The sequence below is a fragment of the Lepus europaeus genome, chromosome X, assembly GCF_033115175.1.
Source record: "Lepus europaeus isolate LE1 chromosome X, mLepTim1.pri, whole genome shotgun sequence".
Taxonomy (NCBI): Eukaryota; Metazoa; Chordata; class Mammalia; order Lagomorpha; family Leporidae; genus Lepus; species Lepus europaeus.
Window position 1 is genome coordinate 77,618,279 of NC_084850.1, and position 21,462 is coordinate 77,639,740.

The 21,462-nt window shown below is 33.1% G+C and overlaps 1 protein-coding gene across 8 annotated transcripts in view; it reads left to right on the plus strand.

The window, feature by feature from the left end:
* Nucleotides 1–21,462, plus strand: part of PCDH11X (protocadherin 11 X-linked) — a 727,311-nt gene that overhangs the window by 24,106 nt on the left and 681,743 nt on the right. For all 8 annotated transcript variants that reach the window (XM_062183503.1, XM_062183507.1, XM_062183504.1 and 5 more), the window contains exon 2: nucleotides 7,759–10,254. In XM_062183503.1, the coding sequence (XP_062039487.1) occupies nucleotides 7,759–10,254 (2,496 nt within the window). The remainder of the gene's footprint in view (nucleotides 1–7,758; nucleotides 10,255–21,462) is intronic.

Below are 21,462 nucleotides of genomic sequence, written 5' to 3' on the forward strand. Positions count from 1 at the left end.
ATTCGATATACTATATTTTTGTTTTCTTATGAATCCAGCTCATCTAAGTTGAGCACCGGCAAACAGCTGCTAGAAAGAGTTGATTAGCCACAATTGGGAGTGACATTTCATTTGTTTTGCATGTCATTTCAATTAAAAGCAGCTAGTGATTAAAATCACATGCTTGAAAATATATTCTTTCAAAGAAAATATTTTCAAATAAAATGCAACACATTAAAATCTCTGGGTCAAGTCCAATTTGTATTTTAAACAATTGCATAGTATTAAGTGTTTTTCTGTGTAATAAGATGTGATTAGCTTTTCAAGGGTTAGAATCTGGAGGGACGGAGAAAGAGAGAGAGAGAGAGAGAATGAGAGAGATCTTTCATCTGCTGGTTCACTCCCCGGATGGCCAGTGCTGAGTCTGGGCCAGGCCGAAGCCAGAAGTTTTGAATGGCATCAGAGTCTCCTACATACTTGGCAGGGGCCCAAGTGCTTGGATCAACTTTTGCTGCTTTGGTAGGTACATTAGCAAGGAGCTGGATCAGAATTGCATCAGTCAGGACTCAAACCTGTGCCGTTATGGGATACTGGTTTCCCAGGCAGTGGCTTAACCCACTGCGCCACAATGCCAGCCTCTGTCTCACTTATTAATCTGTCCTCATGACTGTAACAACCCAGAAAGCTTCAAATAAATTTCCTTTGCTCCAGCTCTATCACAAATTTCAACTAACACTTTACAGCATTTTGATCAGAGTGCACATTCTAGACAATATAATCAAGTAGCCTGATTATTCTCCCATATGAAGAAAATTGAGTAGTGACAGTGACATATCTCGATAAAAAAAGGAAACAGGAGTGGGTGTTGTGGCACATTGGGTTAAACCCCTGCTTGCCATGTTTGAATTCCATCTGAATTCCACCCAGGCTACTCTGCACTTCCAATTCCAATCTAGCTTCTTGCTAATACACACCCTGGAAGGTAGCAGTTAATAGTGCAGTTCTTGGATTCCTGCTACCCATGTGGGAAACCTGGGTGGAGATGCCGGTTCGTACCTCAGTACTGGCCTTGCTCCAGGTGTTTTGGGCATTTTGGGAGTGATCCAGTGAATGGAAGACTTCTCTCTCTCTCTCTCTCCATCATTTCATATAGATGAAAACAAATAAATAAACATTTAAACAATGAAATAGTGTCTTTCACATGTATTTTACAAATTCTGAAGTAAAGGTAAGTACACATTGAGACAGAACCTAGTACAAAAACCAACAATTTTTAAGAACCTCCTTTGAGTGCCTTTTCTCTTGTCAAAAAGGAAACTGCTATGAGTGTTGAAATCTGAAAAAAAAATGAGGGAACAAAGCCAATAAAAGGAATTCCAATTTTGGGAGTAACACTAAGAAGAACTACATGATATTAATAGCATTGTTTTACTAAACAGGTTTTGGTAGGTCACATTAGATAAAATCTACAACATGTATATTCCAATCTTATATGTGGCTTCACCAAAAATTCATGCTACTACTATTGACATTTTAATGTAAATTCATTTTTTTCCAAAGAGAGCTGGTGTTTTCTTGCACATCGCTCTGTTTTCTTTAATATAACTTTAAAGTAGGAAGGGATTTGGTGACTTCAGAGTTACTGGCAGATACTCATGTGTGACTAATATCTGAGGTCATTTTATTTGTAATCCATTCTATTGTGTTTCGACAATGCTACTGATGATTCCTGAAAGAAATGTTCTCAAAATATTACATAGAATTTAAATGGCACCATGATGTTTAAAGATGTAACCAACAATTCCTAATCTCTCCAGTAGTTTCAGACAACCTATGACAAATTAAGGAATTTTACTAGAATAAAAGTAAATTCATTATAGTATCTTATTGAATTTGTGTTGATAATATTGAATGTATTTCCCTGCTGTTTTTCTAAAGTGGCTAGATTGGGTGCAGGCTTCAGCTTAGTGGTTTAGACATACGTGCCCTACATTGGGAGTGTGTGGGCTCCTGGTTTTAGTAACTAGCTCTGACATCTGACTCCAACTTCCTGCTAACCCAGACTTTGGGAGGCAGCAGTTATGATTCAAGTGGTTGGGTTCCTGCCACCCACATGGGAAACTGGATTGAATTACCGGCTCCCAGCTTCTGCCTGGCTTTGCCCAGCTGTTGCAGGTATTTGAGGAGTGGAGCAGCAGATGGGAGCTCCCTTTCTCTGTCTCTCTGCCTCTCAATAAATAATAGATAAATGAATAAATAAATATCCACAATCAGTATGGTTTTAACCACCTGAAACTATCCTCTTGCATTCTTGTGACTCAAAGGTGTATCAGTAATAGACAAAAATGAACAAACAAATTTAAAATAAGGTGTGTTCTTTATAAATCAAGCAGTGGTGAAAGCTCAGAAATAAATTTTTATTCTTTCTACTACTTTTCCTCGATCTACAGAATAAACAGCTTTTATTTAATCAGTTTTAGAATCTAATCTCTTTAGAACTATTTTTAGTACTTACTGGCACTGTATGCACTTTCTGGGCAACTGTACCAGATTTATAGTGCTGAAAGTGCTGTGTTATTTATTACCTACCAATAGGCAACAAAGTGGTGTCTTACATATGCATATGTCAGAAATGTTAACATCTACTACAGTGGTTCATTTAATTCTTTCCCAGAACAATACATAAAAAATATAGCTTTTCGTTTGGCATTGAATAACCTTTAATTTTTTTAAATCAAAGAAAATGCATCTCTTGGAGTTTCATATCTAACATCAACTTTCTCTTCTTTGATTTAAAAAATCCCTACAAAGAGTGAAAGTTTTAACATCTTGCTTATTTCAGCAGGTTTTGCCCTGGTTTTGGGACCCAAAGCTTTTTTTCAACTTAGGAAGAAATATCATTCAAAAATCAAATAAAGTTACTTATATTACATGACGTTATTAGAAAGTCCATAAATTTTTCTTGACCTAAATCTGAACTTCTAATTTTGTGTTCTTGAGATCAATGTCATTTTAAATACCAGCATCCAAAACCAATATATTGTGTGCATATGGCTTTTGCATCAGTTCATACAGTAAGCTATTTTCTTCTCTGAGGTTTTGTTTTTATTTTTACTGTGCATGTGTATTGCACAGAAGTAAAGTTTTCAATTTTATAAGTATTGTGCTGACCACATACCACACTTAGTATGTCATAATTTCTTCGGAAAATAAAGGTTTACAACTAGGTTGTAACATTTTACTAGCTTTTGACACTTCAGCTTTTATTACATCCTTGATGCTTCAGCTTTTATTACTCCTTTAACAAAATAACGTAGATGTTTCAGAAAATAACTCTGAAATTGTTTTCTAGATAGCTTTATTAAAGGAAAAGAAAAAAAAAACTCCTTAGTGAACAGTTGTAGACTATTTCTGTGCCAATATAGGCTAAGGATTAAAAACAAGTACAATCCCTGCTTTGTTTCTTTTTATCTGTTTTTTTTAAGATCTATTTATTAACTTATTTGAAAGTCGGAATTACTGAGAAAGAGGGAGAGACAGAGATAGAGAGATCTTCCATCTGCTGATTCACTCTCTAAATGGCCACAACGACCAGGGCTGGGCCAGACCAAACTCAGGAACCAGGAGCTTCTTCTGGGTCTCCCACATGTATGCAGGGACTCAAGCATTTGGGCCATCCTCTGCTGCTTTCCCAGGCTCATTAGCAGGGAGCTGGATATGAAGTTGAGTAGCTGGTGCTTGAACTGGTGCCCACATGGGATTCCGGTGCTGCAAATGCTGGCTTAACCCACTGTACCACAGTACCAGCTCCTCTCCCTTTATCTTAAAACAGGAGCTATCCTTTTAGTTCTTGCATTTGTTCATCTAAGAGGTACTTACTGAATGTGTTCATATAAAAGGCATCTTCAAAAGTGTCATGGAAATGTATATTATAAAAAAGTGCATAGATTTTGAAATTCTTTGCATCAAAATGAACTTGTACTTTGATTTCATTTTCCACAAACCTTTTGAAGAACCTTCATATACAAAATGCTATCTTCTTAGAGACAGTACATATATACAAAGTGTCATGCCATGTCACTATACACTCATACCTTTTGTATATTAAGTAATTCAAGTAGAGTTACTCTCATATAGGATAGCTAGTGCTCTCGCCAAAGGATAAACAACATTTGGATAGGTAGTAAAGGATTTCCTCAAGTAGGTAATACCTTTATAAACATGGATAAACAAATAATTCTAAGTATGTTTTGAATTCAGGATACTATAGGTGAATTATACCATACATACTACTTCTTTTTAGGACATGTCTGTACTAGAGTTAAGGAGATGATGAATTAAGGAGCCATACATCTTTTTCCCTTTTTCTCCCTTCTCACTGTCTTGATATCATGGTCAGACATGTCAGAGGGCTTAAGTTCTTTCACTGTTCAAGAGGATGTGAATATCAATTGAGCTAACTGCCATGAAGTAGAACTAATGTTGGATTCATGTGTTAGTCATATTTTATTTCTGAAGGAGATGTGACAGAAAACAGTCTTGGAACAGTCATTCAATAATGTTAGTAAAGTCATGTTGGCACCACCCTTTCATATTGTACTTAAACATCATGCTAGAATTGTTAAAAAGTATTTGTGTCTCACATGTGGGCAACTCTGGTATAAATTTCCTGGACAACATGATGTTTACATATATAAACCAATAACTCATTCATAGAGCTTTAAATATCTGGGAGAGGGGACATTACACCTGCAATCACATGGTTGAAATTGAGTGTCTTTGTTAAAGAAAACTAGACACAGTACAGTCCAATATAACTTTCTATAGTAATGGAAATGTTCTACGTGTTTGCTGTGTAACATGATAGCTACACATACAGCTACTGGGAGTTCAACTGTGGCTGTTATAAATTTGAAAATTTTATCTAACTTCAAGTCATTATAATTTAAATGTAAATCTTCCCTTGGAGTCACTATCTTATTGATTAGTACAGTCATAGAAGACAAAAGAGCAATGGGGACATTATCTATTAGATGGTATGTATATTTCATTGTCACCTTGAAATTCAGGAAGTCTGCATTTTGGGGTAGATATTTGGGCTAGTGATAACCATGCTGGTTAAGATTCTCAGGCCCCATATGGGAGTACTTGAGTTTGATACCTGGCTCCAGATTCTGACTCTTGGCTTTCTGCTACAGCACACCATGGGAAGCAACACATAATGGCTCAAGTGATTGAGTTCCTGCCACTCACATCAGAGATCTACCTTGAGTTGTGAGCTTCAGCTTTAGCCCAACCTAGGCCAGCCTTTATGAGCGTTTAAGAAGTAAGCTGGCAGATAGGAACTCTCTCTCTCTCCCCCTCTCTCAGATAAATAAATAAAAAAAGAAAAATCTATCTTCTAAGATTATTTCCATTTTACATAAAATGACTGAGACAGAAAGTATTTTTATTCTTTTTAATTCTTCCAATGCCATAACTTTGCCTTAATTTGCTTGGGAAAGCAAAGACCAACTCAAAAGTCAGGCAAACACATAAGACTAAACTCTAAATATGTAAACAGGAAGTACACAAACATAAGTGCATAAAATTAAAAGTTAAACTAGCCTGTTCTTTTTTTCCATGTGTATTATAGTCATAGTTGTATAATTGTATATGAAATCAAGAACTACAGAACATTTACTTTTTCCTTTTATACTGTGTTAATACAAGGACACTTCAAAATGTTTGTGGAAAATGGAATTAAAAGGTAAGTTTATTTTGGTGAAAAAACTTTGAAATCCATGCATAGTTGTCTTATAATACACTTTTATACATGAACTTTTTGAAGACCCCCTTTAATCTTGTGCAATACCCAAATACATTGTTTTATTTTTCTTGTGATTTGCTTGAAGATATTTACGCACATCTTTGGATTTTTTTAGTGCTAAGATTCACTTACATATTCACTTATACGTTTATTCCAATACAGGGCTATGATATGGTGGAAGAATTACATGTTGATTATGAATTTTTAGATGGCATTTCAGAAATATTAATTAAAATCACCAGCTTGCTCCAGTGTGATTTTTTTCAACTTTTGATATGAACTAAAGTGTATATATTGGTTATGTTGTTTTTAACTTATACAATTAAACTTAGAACTCTATTCTTATTTTAGTCATATGACCAATTAAACAATGTGTTTTTTTCTTGAAATGTACAGCAAGGCAAACTTTTTTCATGTTATATCTATTTACTGTGTGAAAATTGGCAAACTGCAAATTTATCATTTCTTTTATAGCATATTTTAAGAAAAATAGAATTTTATCATAGTAATATTTAATATAAAGAAATACAGTGTTTATTATTATAATTTGATTGAAATAAACTTAGTAATTAATGATAATTTTGTATTTGTAATGGCATCCCAAAAAGCTCTTAGGAAGTTTCACATCCAAAATGTCTCAGTTATGAGTAGAAAAATAGTTTCTAAATTATATTTCATAAAAGTTCATGGCATCCAATACTATTTTTATTAATTCTTTGCATGCTGATATATTGAATATCTAATATGATTGGAGCATTTGCCTAGGAAGTGGGGATATATGTTGGTGAGCAAACATTTTGCTAATGTAATGAAAAATCAACTTCTAGCTAAGATGTGAGAAAAATCAATGACAATCTAAGTATTTAATTATGATACTGATAGTAACGTCTTTATATTAATTAAGTGAATATATGCATTTTAATAAAAACTATAAAGGGAAATCATAAGATACTATTAGAGGTTTAAAAAGGCGATATTATCATATATGAGGAGGTTCAGATAGTTCGTGGAAAATGGAATTAAAAGATAATGTGCATTTCCATGAACTCTTTGAAGCCCCCTCATATATATGCGTACATGAATGAATGAATACATGTATATTTAAAGATCACTCATGTAATAGGAATCTTAAGTTCCTCTTCTGATCTTTGCTTCACACTCTCACTATCTTTTTATTCTATTCATTTCTGTCAAAATTCCGCATGTAACATTGGGCAGGAACCACCTGAGAGCAAGTCAGTACTATTCCTCCGTCAGCTGGCATATTCACTATTTGTCTGTCTAGGGCTCATCTGATTGTAGTTCAGATAGGGAAATGTTTTTTAAACATCCCCATACTGTGACTTCAGGTGCATAAAGAAAAGAAAGGTGCTGTGCCAACCTATCTTTTCCAATTCTACATTTCAGTGTGTGCCCTTTGTGCTTGCTTATTTAAAAAAGGGAGGGGGAAGTTAAAAAAATTGTATTGTTAATCTCCAAGATAATTTTATTTCATCATGTGTTCCTAGAGGAAAAAAATGAAATTCTATGTACTCATACTTTGCATAAATTTGTTATAACAGTAAATCCTTTTATTTCATCCATCTACCAAAGATTTTGACTCTATTTATTAGATGTCTTGAATGCTGCTGTCTTCGATGAATATTCTGTACTTGCTGGTTACATTTGGTGGCTAAAAAGCATATTAGATAACTGAAATCTACAGTAAAATATATTTTAATTCATTTAGAATAACCATGGTTCTTATCACAATATTAGTGATATGCAGAGTTGAGATTTAGGACACAGGTTTTCTGGCACCTATTTCTGTCTTGCTATGACATCTTACTATGTCATGTGTCTTCAAGGAATTGAAAGTTGTTCTCATTACATAAGTTAACATGGTTAAATCATTTCATGATATATATTGATATTGGTATATTAATTTGTATTAACATAGTTAAATTGCATTTCATTACATGTTTTTCCAGGGTCAAAATATTTTTGGGCTTGATGTCATTGAAACACCAGAAGGAGACAAGATGCCACAACTGATCGTTCAAAAGGAATTAGATAGGGAAGAGAAGGATACCTATGTGATGAAAGTAAAGGTTGAAGATGGTGGCTTTCCTCAAAGATCCAGTACTGCTATCTTACAAGTAAGTGTTGCTGATACAAATGACAACCGCCCAGTCTTCAAGGAAAATGAGATTGAAGTCAGTATACCTGAAAATGCTCCTGTAGGTACTTCAGTGACACAACTCCACGCTACAGATGCTGACATAGGTGAAAATGCCAAGATTCATTTCTATTTCAGCAATCTAGTCTCCAACATTGCCAAGCGACTGTTTCACCTCAACACGACCACTGGACTTATCACAGTCAAAGAACCACTGGATAGGGAAGAAGCACCAAGCCACAAGTTACTGGTTTTGGCAACTGATGGTGGATCAATGCCAGCAAGAGCAATGGTATTGGTAAATGTTACAGATATCAATGATAATGTCCCATCGATTGACATAAGATACATCATCAATCCAACAAATGGCACCGTGGTTCTTTCAGAAAATGCCCCACTCAATACCAAAGTTGCTCTCATAACTGTGACAGATAAGGATGCTGACCATAATGGTAGGGTGACGTGTTTCACAGATCATGAAGTCCCTTTCAGATTAAGGCCAGTATTTAGTAATCAGTTCCTCCTGGAGACTGCTGCATATCTTGACTATGAGTCCACTAGAGAATATGCCATTAAATTGTTGGCTGCGGATGCTGGCAAACCTCCTTTGAATCAGTCATCCATGCTCCTCGTCAAAGTGAAAGATGAAAATGACAATGCTCCTGTTTTCACCCAGCCTTTCATAAGTATTTCTGTTCCTGAAAATAACTCTCCTGGCACTCAGTTGACAAAAATAAGTGCAACCGATGCAGACAGTGGGCGGAATGCTGAGATCAATTACCTGCTGGGCACTGATGCTCCACCTGAATTCAATCTGGATCATCGTACAGGCATTCTGACTGCAGTAAAGAAACTAGATAGAGAAAAACAGGAAAAATATTATTTCACAGTTCTGGCAAAAGATAATGGCATTCCACCCTTAATAACTAATGCCACAGTCTTAGTGACTGTTCTTGATCAGAATGATAACAGCCCAATTTTCACTCACAATGAGTACAACTTCTATGTCCCAGAAAACCTCCCAAGACATGGCACAGTGGGACTCATCACTGTAACTGATCCTGACTATGGCGAGAATTCTGCAGTCACTCTCTCCATTGTAGATGTGAATGATGAGTTCACCATTGATCCACAGACTGGTGTCATCCGACCAAATATCTCATTTGATAGAGAAAAGCAAGAATCTTACACTTTCTATGTAAAAGCTGAGGATGGTGGTAGGGTATCACGCTCTTCAACTGCCAAAGTAACCATTAATGTGGTTGATGTCAATGACAACAAACCAGTTTTTGTTATCCCTCCTTCCAACTACTCCTATGAATTGGTTCTACCATCTACTAATCCAGGAGCAGTGGTCTTTCAGGTAGTTGCTGTTGACAATGATACTGGCATGAATGCAGAAATTCGTTACAGCATCGCAGGGGGAAACGCAAAGGGTCTGTTTATAATTGACCAAACATCAGGAAATATCACACTGAAAGAGAAATGTGTTGTTGCTGACCTTGGTTTACACAGATTGGTAGTCAAAGCTAAGGACTTAGGACAACCTGATTCCCTCTTCAATGTTATAGTTGTCAATCTGTTCGTGAATGAATCAGTGACCAATGCTACACTGATTAATGAACTGGTGCACAAAAGCATTGAAACACCAGTGACACAAAATGTTGAGACAGCTGATGCATCCTCACCAACCAGTGACTATGTCAAGATCATGGTTGCCATTGTTGCTGGCACCATAACTGTCATCTTAGTTATTTTCATCACTGCTGTTGTAAGATGTCGCCAAGCACCACATCTTAAGGCTGCTCAGAAAAACAAACAGAATTCTGAATGGGTTACCCCAAACCCAGAAAACAGGCAGATGATAATGATGAAGAAAAAGAAGAAGAAGAAGAAGAAGAATGCCCCTAAGAACTTGTTGCTTAACTTTGTCACTATTGAAGAAGCAAAAGCAGATGATGCTGACAATGATGGAAACAGTGTCACACTTGACCTTCCCATTGAGCTGGAAGAGCAAACCATGGGCAAGTACAACTGGGGCACAACACCTACCACATTCAAGCCTGACAGCCCTGATTTGGCCCGACACTACAAATCTGCCTCTCCGCAGCCGACCTTCCAGATCCAGCCTGAGACGCCCCTGAATTCTAAGCACCACATCATTCAGGAACTGCCTCTCGATAACACCTTCGTGGCCTGTGATTCCATCTCCAAGTGCTCCTCCAGCAGTTCTGATCCCTACAGCGTTTCTGAGTGCAGCTATCCGGTGACAACCTTCAAGGCCCCTGTGTCTGTACACACCAGACCGGTAGGTAATTTATGTGTCCTATGTAACTTTTTTACTTTATGTTATTTTAAAATAATTTTCTGTTGATTTGGAACTTTACAGAATGTTATGACTTCAAAGAGGGATCAAAATGAAAATATTCTGCAGAAGTATAAAAATAGATACATAGATTAATTTAAAAAGTTCGATAGATAATCAGAACAAAATGACTAATGATTGTAGGAAAATTGGGTGCAGAATGATCATTATAATAGGGGTAATTGTGTCTGTAGATGGCAGTGTGGCCCTTCTTGCTGGAGAATATACTGGAAAAACCCCAAAACAAGGATTGTAGCACTGTCCTCTGTACCATTTTGTGCATGAGGGCCACAACATTTTGGGCTAGATACATGATGGTGGAAGTCTTTTCAAATTGAACAAGCAGTTCTTAATACTAATGGAATTGAGAATCCAATCTTAATTTGGAAAAATTTGTGGCTGCTCAAGGAAATTAAATGACACGTAGATGTCCTCCCCCATTCTAACCCACCATGCCTCCAGATCCCTGTAAAGAAAAGTGCCATTTTCATATTAGGAACTAAAAATTATTCTGGTTCATCAAACCTATATTTGCACAATATAGTAAGAATTCGTATTAGATAAATGAAAGTATGATAACTCTAATCTTCAAGAAAGAGAATGAAGTATACATGAGATCTCTATTTTAGATACTCATGTCCATATAAATATTTGCATATTTATGTAAGGAATTCAGAGCCCTTCAGAAGACATTCTTAAAAAATAATGACTTTTGGAAAATGAAATATGTTTGCCTTCTCTAGTAGATATGAAGGAAACTATGACCATATTAAGACCAAGAAATCTGTACACAATAAATTAAAATGTAATAGATATAAAGAAACAAGAGTTCATGCTGTCTTTTTAATCTATATCACATGGAGAAATGAATGCAAATTCATCCCAGAAATTCATAATTAAATTAACTGAATTAATTATGTTTGATTCCTTAATAAAATCAAGCAATGCAATTTAACTGCACTTTTTTGTCTCACAAAGTCCTGTCACATGCACACTGTTTTATTTTGTCTGGGAAATTAAAAATGTACATAATCTCTGTTTTGGTGAATAATGTCTTAAAAATTTATTCAGGCTTAATAAAGTGGTACTGGTATTAATTAGGCATTTCCTCTTGCCAAAAATTAGAGATATTAAAGCAGACTACCAATTCAAGATAAGAGTGTAAATGATTTACCATAATTTTGGAAATAGCTTCAGGAGTGGAGATCATTCAAGGATGTGAACAGTTACATTATACAAATAACATTAAAATTTCTCTCTTATCACCTGGTAAAGGTAAGTTTTTAATTCAATTGTGGGTGCATATTTGCTACAGTGGTAATCTAATTCAGTGATGTTGCAAAAGGTAAGATGAAATAGTACCCTAGTCCGTGTGGAATTTCTGTTATGCTTTGAATGACGGGGCAGTAATTATTTCTATGTCTTTTGAGTCCCATCTACTTTTGGTGGATGTTTGATGGGCGATAAACAGAATAGATACTTCATCTATCCTCAGAGTATGTTTCTGTTTATATTTAACCATTCAAAATGGCACTCTCATTTCCCAGTTCCAATTATTCTGCTTCTTGAAAACATTTCTCAACAGAAAGGTCTCCTTTATGATAACACCTTATTGTGTTGCATTTCCAAATAACACTTTTCCTTAGGCTAAATTTGTAACTTGCTTTAAAAAGTAAGCACAGGGTGGGATTTGTGAATTACATTTGTATATCATTGGTTTTGGTAGATTGACTCACAAAGCTACTCAAAAGCACAAGTTCTGGTTTAATCTATTTTCAGTGGCACAGAGATGTTCTATGAGTTAGACTAATTTTACTTAGCTATATGAACATACAGTAAGCAAAGCATGCATAAAGGAAAATATTGAAATACTTTACAAATAAATTCATATTTTGTTTTTTAAAATATTTTGAAAAGTCATAATTGATAACTCTTTCCCATGATGGCATTTTTTTGTTATACTGCTAAGATATCATATTCCTATGATGGCATTTTTTGTTATATTGTTAAGATATCATAAGACAAATGGCTCCATGAATCAGACAAAACATAAAAAGTAAATGCTCATGAGAATGAGTTATTGGTTGTCATTAGGTTTTTATTAAGTGAAAGGACAATCTTATAATCAGTGAGTTCTCACATGCCTTAGGTGATTTTTTCCCATTTTAAAATATAAATAAATCATAAACTTTTTATGCCATTAGTTAACAGTAGTTTTGTATTCATTACTAAATATTTTGTAGACATAAATTGGTGAGCTTAGGCAGACTAATTTGATGCTAAAACTAATTTGAATGCTTCATTTTGTGCTACATCTACAGTTTCCTTCATTCTTGCCATCTACTCTTCAATTTGTCATTAATGCTAGAAGAGGCATCTTATATTCACTGATACTGCAGAATGCTAACAAGATAAGTGAGCATTGAAAAAGGTATTATGTATTTAAAAATTCAAATACAGTAGGTGTCTTCTTTTCAAAGAAACATCATAGAAAATGCGGAAAAGTGTCAGCAGTACAATAAAAGTTCATTGTTCCTTAAGGAAATTCTGACAGTAGAATAAAATATTACTGTAGCAAAAAGTGGAAATATTCTACTTTACTTTAAACAAAGTGAGAAATACGTTTTCAAAAGGAGAATTAAGGGTGGTATTTACATTTACTTCATTACTCATTGAGTAGGAATATGGAAGTGGGGACATAAAATGGTTTTGGTAGATTGTTGGATGTAAGACTATTTATTAGAAATTTTATATTGTGAAAGGGGAATCAAATACAGATTTTTTTCTGACTCTGGTGTTCTGAAAAAATATGAAATGTTTATTAGAAAGGAATGCATATATTGCATTAAGTTGCCTTTACTTGGGGAATATGATGCACCTTTTTGCATATGTTTTTACATGAATTATGGAAGACATTTTGTGTTTATTGTAGTAGAAATGAGAGACGTGAATTTAAGAGAATGATTTATCAGATTATTTTCTATGAAAACCTTTCAGAGCAAATATTTTGTTGTTATGGCCCTAGAAAAATAATGAGTATAAATAATTGAGAATCAGTGTTGATGATTGTCATATAAACATTTGCAAAATAGAGGAGAAAAAAATTAAAGCCTAATTTTTTTAGGGCTTTCTATATAGCTGTCACTGCTTTAGACATATATTTGAGGTACCTTATTCTCCCTCCCTCCTCTAAAAATTTCTAACAAATTTCAATGATTTGAGTTGAAATAGTCTTGTGATTTAGAAGTGAGGTACAAAGAATGGTGAAAGATTGACATAGATATAATTTATGGATGAAACTACATTGTAGATATAATACATGGATTCAAAATGAGAACAGCATTTTGAGTTAGCTTGGAATAACATTGGTATCCACTATTGTTAAATTCAAAACTTTGATTTTGTGCATCTGTATTTTGATAATGTGAATTTTAGCCATGTAGCATGCTTGGCAAATAAGATTCCTAGAACACAACCATCTGATTTTGATAACATGTTATTTTTCTTGTCCTAGACTGATTCCAGGACATCAACTATTGAAATCTGCAGTGAGATATAACTTTCTAGGAACAACATAATTCCATTCCTTTTCCAAAAAATTTCAATGATTTGTGATTTCAAAATTTGGCTAAGATTATTAATTTTGTAATCTGGGTTTCCCACTATACAAGCAAGCAAAACAAAAACCACATTAAAAATGATGCCCCAATTGAACCGTGTGTTACTTTAGCTGTAATCTGGTAATCAAAGCTTAAAATTTATGGAAGAAACAGTGTAGTGCAATAATAGAGTTCTAACATGCTGTTTCTATGTTTGCTTGCTCTGAATTTAAACAATGGTAATGTAATAGAATGCTGTCTTGTACATACTGATGGTTAATATATCGATCATGAAACCTGGAATTACTTGCCCAGTCTGATTGCTGAAGAATTTAAACATCATATCCAGGAGTTTGGAAATGAAGCTGAACTATCCAAACTGCCCTCTTAAAGGTATCCAGGGCAAGAGATATTTTTAAGACCAAACAAACAAACAAAAAATGAAAACAAAATATTTAGTGCTTTAAACTAGCATAGTGTTGCCAAGAAAATCGTTATAATTACCCAGCACTCTGCTTAAAAGTTGGATGATAGAAAACAATTTTACTTTTTTTTAGGTTGATTGTAATCATGTTGTTCCACTACTTTAATCGTTAAAAAATTTTTTTGTTGTAATCATGTTTCCTTTTTCTATAAATACGTAAAAAGAACTTTTTCCTATTTTTATCTACCAAAGGAGAATGTAAAGTTCTTTATACTCCCTGATACTTTGAGAAGATGCAATAGTATTTCTTGAATATGAAACAGAACTTCAATCACATGAGTGTAGAAACACGGCTTTAGGCAGAGTATTTGAAAAATATTATATCTTAATTTTGAAACTACCTAGGGAATATATAAGCACTAAAGTCACATTTAAATAGATTTATTTTCTTTCTCTGGCATTAAATTACAGAACACATATCATTACTTTCATAATCTGACTTTCAAAATGTACTCACCTTTTACACCATGTTGATTAACTCATTTCCTACACAAAGGAGTAAATGTTTTGAATTTGGTGTACATTGTATTTTATTGAGGAAAGAATGGCATATTCCAATTTTATACTATATTCTTTAAGCTGCTTATGACTTACTAACATTACTAACAGAATTTAAAAAAAACACTCTTGATTTCTTGGGACATAAAGGGAGTATAAAGGACCTTTATAATCATGACATGACATAACTTTTTCTTCCTGAATTTTCATTCAAATGCTTATTTGTATATTTTGTCTTGAAAAATGTGAGTAGGATTTTGTCTGTCATGTATGTACATTAAAATCAGAGTATTATTTGAAGTGTTCTTTGATGTAAAAGTATTTAGAAGAAGTTCATGCTGTATTTAGCATTTCAAATTAGTATAATTCTTGGGTATATTCGATATAGATAATATTTTAAACACATTTATGTTAAAATTTAGTGTTCCTATTGATTTGATATGGAATCTCTTATACCTCCAATGCTGTCAAGTTCCTTGAACGTATGTGCTATCTGGCTGCTTAAACAGTTAATAGCTGATTATAGTGTCTGTGAGTGTAACTACTTTTACTGGTAATGACAGATGTTACTTTAAGTACAATATTATATTGCAAAAGATAATTGTAGAAAAATGTTAAAAATTAAAATTTACCTTGGTACAAGTTATTCACATAGAACAATTTTACAGTTCTACCACATTTCTTTTTCATAAATTAAATATTTTAGTTTAATTCATATCATTCCCAAGAATGTCAAAATTGAGCCAATTTAGTGTACCCCTAAAGTCATTGCCCTGTAAGTATCAAGATATACTGAAAGTGTGAGTTTCTAAAATCCAGAGTCTCAGTTTACTTGTAAATAATGAAACTCAAGAAAGTGAATCAGGAGTGTAAATGTCCTATAACAAACTACCATAGCTTCATGATCATTTGTGTATGTACTTATTATGTAAATGCATTTAAAATACTATGTCATGGCTACCTCGATCTCTCAGTTTCTGTACACTGTGTGAGTTAAGGGAGAATACTTCATGTTTCTTTCACTGTGTGCCCTTTCCTTTGTGACTGTAAAGAGAAAATCTCCTCGTCACCCCTTTGTATGTATGAAGAAGAAATATCTTGAAATAATTATCCAGAATCTCTTTAAAGCATTCCTCAATGGTTTTGTGTGTCTTCTTTGCAGAAGATGAAAATAGAAATTTTATTTTTAAAGCTGTAAGTTATTCCATCTCTCAGAATGCAGCTTCTGTGAGAAAGGAACTTCTAAACTGATTTCTTTCCTACTCTTTGTGCTAAAATATTTACCCATAAAGGCCAATGAGGATTGGAAATAAACAGTATTTAAAATTGGGCCATCAAAGAAAATGGATTTTAGTTTTGTCTATTTAATTGTCCTTCATATATTCTTTGCTTGTGTTTAAAGGAATAATATTTCCATTTGAGAATAATATGGAAGGCATTGTAGCTAGCTTTTCACAGAAGCCAAGCAGGATTAAAATTCTCATTTCCTACTTGTTTCCATCTTACCAGTTAAAATAGTGGCACTTGTAGTTTAGCTGATGCTATTATTATATGTTTCTAACCCCTTGTGTTGGCATTAATGGCCACTTGGAATATTCTCAATGAAGTGTCCTTGGCAGTCTCTGTGGTTCTTATTCTAGTCAATGAATAGAAAAAGACAGAAAGATTACAAATCTTAAGATTAGTATTGTAGATATAAAAAATTTTTTGTGAACTTAAGTTATTGAATCAGAAGTAGACTGATTAGCTACAGCATACTTTATACTTTCTACCCTGCAAGCATTCTAAGAAATACTAATTTTAAATTAAAATCTCTAGTACATAAATTGAAAATAAAACAGTGAAATGCATTCCTTCATTTTACTTTAAATATAAAACTTTATTTTTAAATTTAAGACATTTAAAAAATTTTATTTTGGACAATATTTTATGTTTAATGATTTAAGTATACCATTATAAAACAATTTAAATTTCATATGATAAGTAGTCTTTAATGTATTGTGTTCTGTTTTTTCTGTTGACCACCCTGTCTATATTACCAATGAAAATGCATGCACTTCAGAACAACCCTTAAACACTGAACTTTGATTTAATCAGGTAACCACTATTCTGTGCAATATTTACTGTTCATTCCAATATAAAATACTACTGCCTCATTTTCCTATTTTATCCCCTATGATCCTCACTGTTTAATTAGATGTTGCAATTGTACATCTAGCTGAGTGTGATGTGAAGCCTGATCTCAACTGCAATGCTACAGAAGCAGACCTTATGAACTCTTATATGATTAAAGCCACACTCTGTAAATGCTTCCTGTAGGTGCTCCTGTGTAAAGACATTTTCCTAGATGTTGTGGAGTTTATTCTTTGTTTATTTGAAGTATTATTTAGTTTTCTAGCATATTCAAAGGTGCTGTGATAACTGAAAACTGTATGTGTTATACAAATCACTATTTAAGAAAAAGAACTATGTGCAATTTGTTTTTTCACTCATTATGGGTGTTCATGAGATTTGTGATTTAATGGGGTATTTATAATTAGGAATAGACTTCAAAAATTCTAGAGTAGCTATAGGCTTTTATTTTTATTATACATGCAAAACACAACCAATTTAGAAAAATTCAGAAAATTGCATATAGATTTTAAATGAAGAATTTTAAAGTTATTTGTTTTTATTGCCATCTATGTCTGTAAATTCTTTATAACTTATTTAGTAATTCTGTTTGAAGGCTCTATAACTTTTGGAAGTGGTGCATTTTAATCTTACAGTATTATTCCCTTCATTTTATATTATGAACTGCACAAGATTTTTTACACTTATTGAATATCAACATATTTATTATGCATATTATTTATTTTTATAGATGTGTGATTGGACACAGTCATGTAATAGCATAGTTTGATTACTTGGCAGTGTAATACAGAGACATGCTACATATCTCTACCATAAGATTAACTTCCCTTCAGGTAAAATATCGTTTTCATTAAAAAAACTTTTTTAATTAATAAGAATGCCATCTTCATTTCCACCACATTTTCCTTTATCAGGCACAAGCAAGTAATTTAATTATTTCCAAGAATTCTTACAACCAACTCTTTCACCTCTTCCATATTATAGATTTTCTCAATTAAAATTACTTAAACTGTACCTTTTTAGATAGCTAATTATTCACACATATACACATTCTATCCAAATAGGAATAAAACTTTTTTAAGTGGAAATATCACATTTCATTAGAATTCAGTTAGTCAAATTTGCATAGTAATGAAAATGAAGTATTTCAATGAGTTTCTTGGGAACATTTACAATTCCTTATACTTTAGCTTTATATTTATTAATTATTCATTTATTTATTTCATAAAACATTACTCACTTTGAAATTCAATGTTTTTAAAAATTTTCATTATTTTACCTCAAAACTTGATGAGAACATTAAATGACAAAATAACACTTTAATTTTACACTTAGTTAGGGAAAAGTTTAAAAATAATGCTTTTACCCTGTTCAGTCACAGTTAAAAGTAAACAAATGTGCAATTCTGATAACAGTACTTTTACAGAAATGCATAAAATAAACTTTAACATGTATCTACTTGTTTTATTGCATATTAATTCTAACTTAGTTACATAATCAATGTAGATCACCATTTCAATTATTCATTATAAATAAGAGAATTAATCATAAACATTGTCATCTTGCACAACAAAATTTCCAGGAATTCAATTACATAGCTCAAAGAGTTGTTCAGTGTCACAAGCTTGAAGTAATTGAAATTTTTAAAAAGTTTGACCAGCTCTTTTGGCATGTAAACATATAGACTTATTTTCAAGGGTGGAGCAACTACACAGAAAGGCTTCCATGAACTCTGGAAAATTAGTCTATGAGCCCCTAAATGAGAAATCATATGATTATTTCATTATTATTTTCAATCATTTGATCACTGTCACTCAAAACTCATTGTCTGAATCTAGAGTAGTTGATGTTTAACAACGAAGTTCCACAAGGTGCTACAATTCAACTTTACATTTATAAATTTTATTTGTTTATAAGGTTACACACACATTCATTTCAAAATTATAGAAATTATAGGGAATACACAATTAAGATGTAGGTTTGGAAACTGAAACATAAGCTTTTATCTCATGTCTAGAAATAAATAAACTTATTTGTGTGTCTAAAGGAAAGCTGATTTTAATTTGATGTTGAAGTAATTATAAAATAGTTTGACTAAAATGGATTAGTATATGTATAAGCATACATATGTCTGCATATATGCATGTATGTTTTTGTAAAATTTCTACCAGAAAAAAAAGTGATAGAAACTTCATTTTAAAGATAGCTTGTTCTAAGATGACACATCTACATTCACAGTGATATTGTCTCCTTTTAAAGCGTTATGTCCCACTTCAAACTATAATCATCGTTTATCCCTTATATCATCCAATATATCATCTTTCATTTGGTGAAGCTCCTGTCATATTAAGTGCATTATGAATATGTGCTCATATGATTTTTTCCTTTTAAACCATGTTACCTGGCTGTAATGTAATAGCAGTACATCTCTTCACCATGTTTCCCTATTCTGAATGATCAATGTCCAATAATATTAAAGTATACATAAAAATTAAATTCCTTTTTGTTATCTACATACTAGTGTATATTCTCCTTCTCTTGTAAAACAAAAAGCAAAGACAAATTATTCTTCAGTAATAGACAACTTCTGCTAAGTTAATATGACTAAAATATATCCAAGTAAAAGTCCATTAAATCAATCCTCTTTATTTTGCATTAATACCTTTCTTAATTGTAATACTTGTGAAAATAAAAGAGATATGTAGCTTGCTGTTAATTCTCTGTACAATGTCAAATTTTCAGTTTAAGGTTTCTATAGTATTATAGGTCTAATTCATGTTTTCACCCATCATTTACATGCATACACACCTTACTATGTATATGTACACACACACACACACACATTTTTGTAGATTATGGATTGACATGCATCATAGGAATAATTGACGATATCATATAGAAAATGTGTACAATTTGATGTAATTTCTGTTTCTGAGTGGCATTAGTACTAAGAATGGTATTTGAAGAAAAACAGTAAGATTAAAATTGTGAAGATTTAAATTCAAGTGGACACATAACAGTCACCTTAAAATTTTTGCTTTCCTTTATATTTTGTAGCTGTGATTTTAAAAAAGAATAAACAGATTTTGTGTGAATAAATTAGAATGAATATTATAGAGCATCTTTCAACTGGAATACATGTAGACACTAACACCTGGTTGTATTTTATGTAATTTTGATGCATAAAGTGTGTATAATCTGTATTAAGTGAATATCTATAAATAAAGTTGTTTCTGCATTGCAATAACACATCTTCTGATATTTTTTGAAGTGGTTGGTGTCAGCAGGGGCTACCAATTTCATTAACATCATCAAAGATTCTAAAATATTTTATCTCAGTAACATCCTACATTCCTCATAACATAACACATTACTTATGTTGAATTAACCAAAAATTTACTGACACTCCTATTCACCAACATTGTGAGGTAACTGATCCTTTTCAAATCACCTAGAGCAATGAAGAAGACAAAATTAAATTGTGTTTACTAAAGTTTTAGTTTTGTGCATTTTTCATAATTTAATTCATTGAATATTGGTAATATGATATAATTTGTTAACCACCATATTAAATAAAACATGCTACATGATGAAATTTACCATGTGTTCAAATCAGACTAAATATTTCTCGAATTCTTACTGCAAGCAAGACAATGTGGAGAATGTTGTTGATTACAGTGAGGGATTGGCCATGAGGGGTAAGGATGCAGGGCAACTGAGGCCCTTGATGGCTGCTATTAAAACCTAATGCCCAAGGAATTTAACTGCAAGTATGTTAAAAAAAAAAACTCTGTATTTTTCTGTGCATAAAAATCTCTGAGTATACCAGATTTTTAAAAAATCACATGAGACAAAATACCAAACCTCAGTTTTTAATCATAATAGTTAGAAGAGTGTGTGTGTGTGTGTGCGTGTGCATGTGCGTGTGTGTGTGTGTGTGTGTGTGAATATCACTAGTGAATCACCTTGCAAGTATATATTTGGCCCTACCAGGAATGTATTTACCCTATTTCAGAACGAATCAGCAACACTTTCCTCTACTCAGGCACATTCAAGTAGATCAACAGGATTTGTTGATCTCACTTCTAAAATACATCTGACATTTGTCCCTTTGCCACTTCCTTTTTTCAGATCTTCATCACAAGTCACTTGTTCCACTATTAACAAGTTGTTTTACTTTCTACTTTCATCTGTCCTTTCAAATTGTTACCCCCTATCCAGAATGTGCGTTCTAAAACAAAGATGTGATCAAGTGAAGCCTGTGACAGAAAAGTTCTGGAGTCTTTCTCCATTGCATATAAAGCCTGAGTTGCTGCATTTTTCAGAGGACTTCACAATCTTAACCAGGTCAACTTGTCATCCTATCTCCCACCATTCTTGGCCCCCTATATTTTTTCACAACTACTACCCTCTGTTCCCTGACCATGTCATGTACCA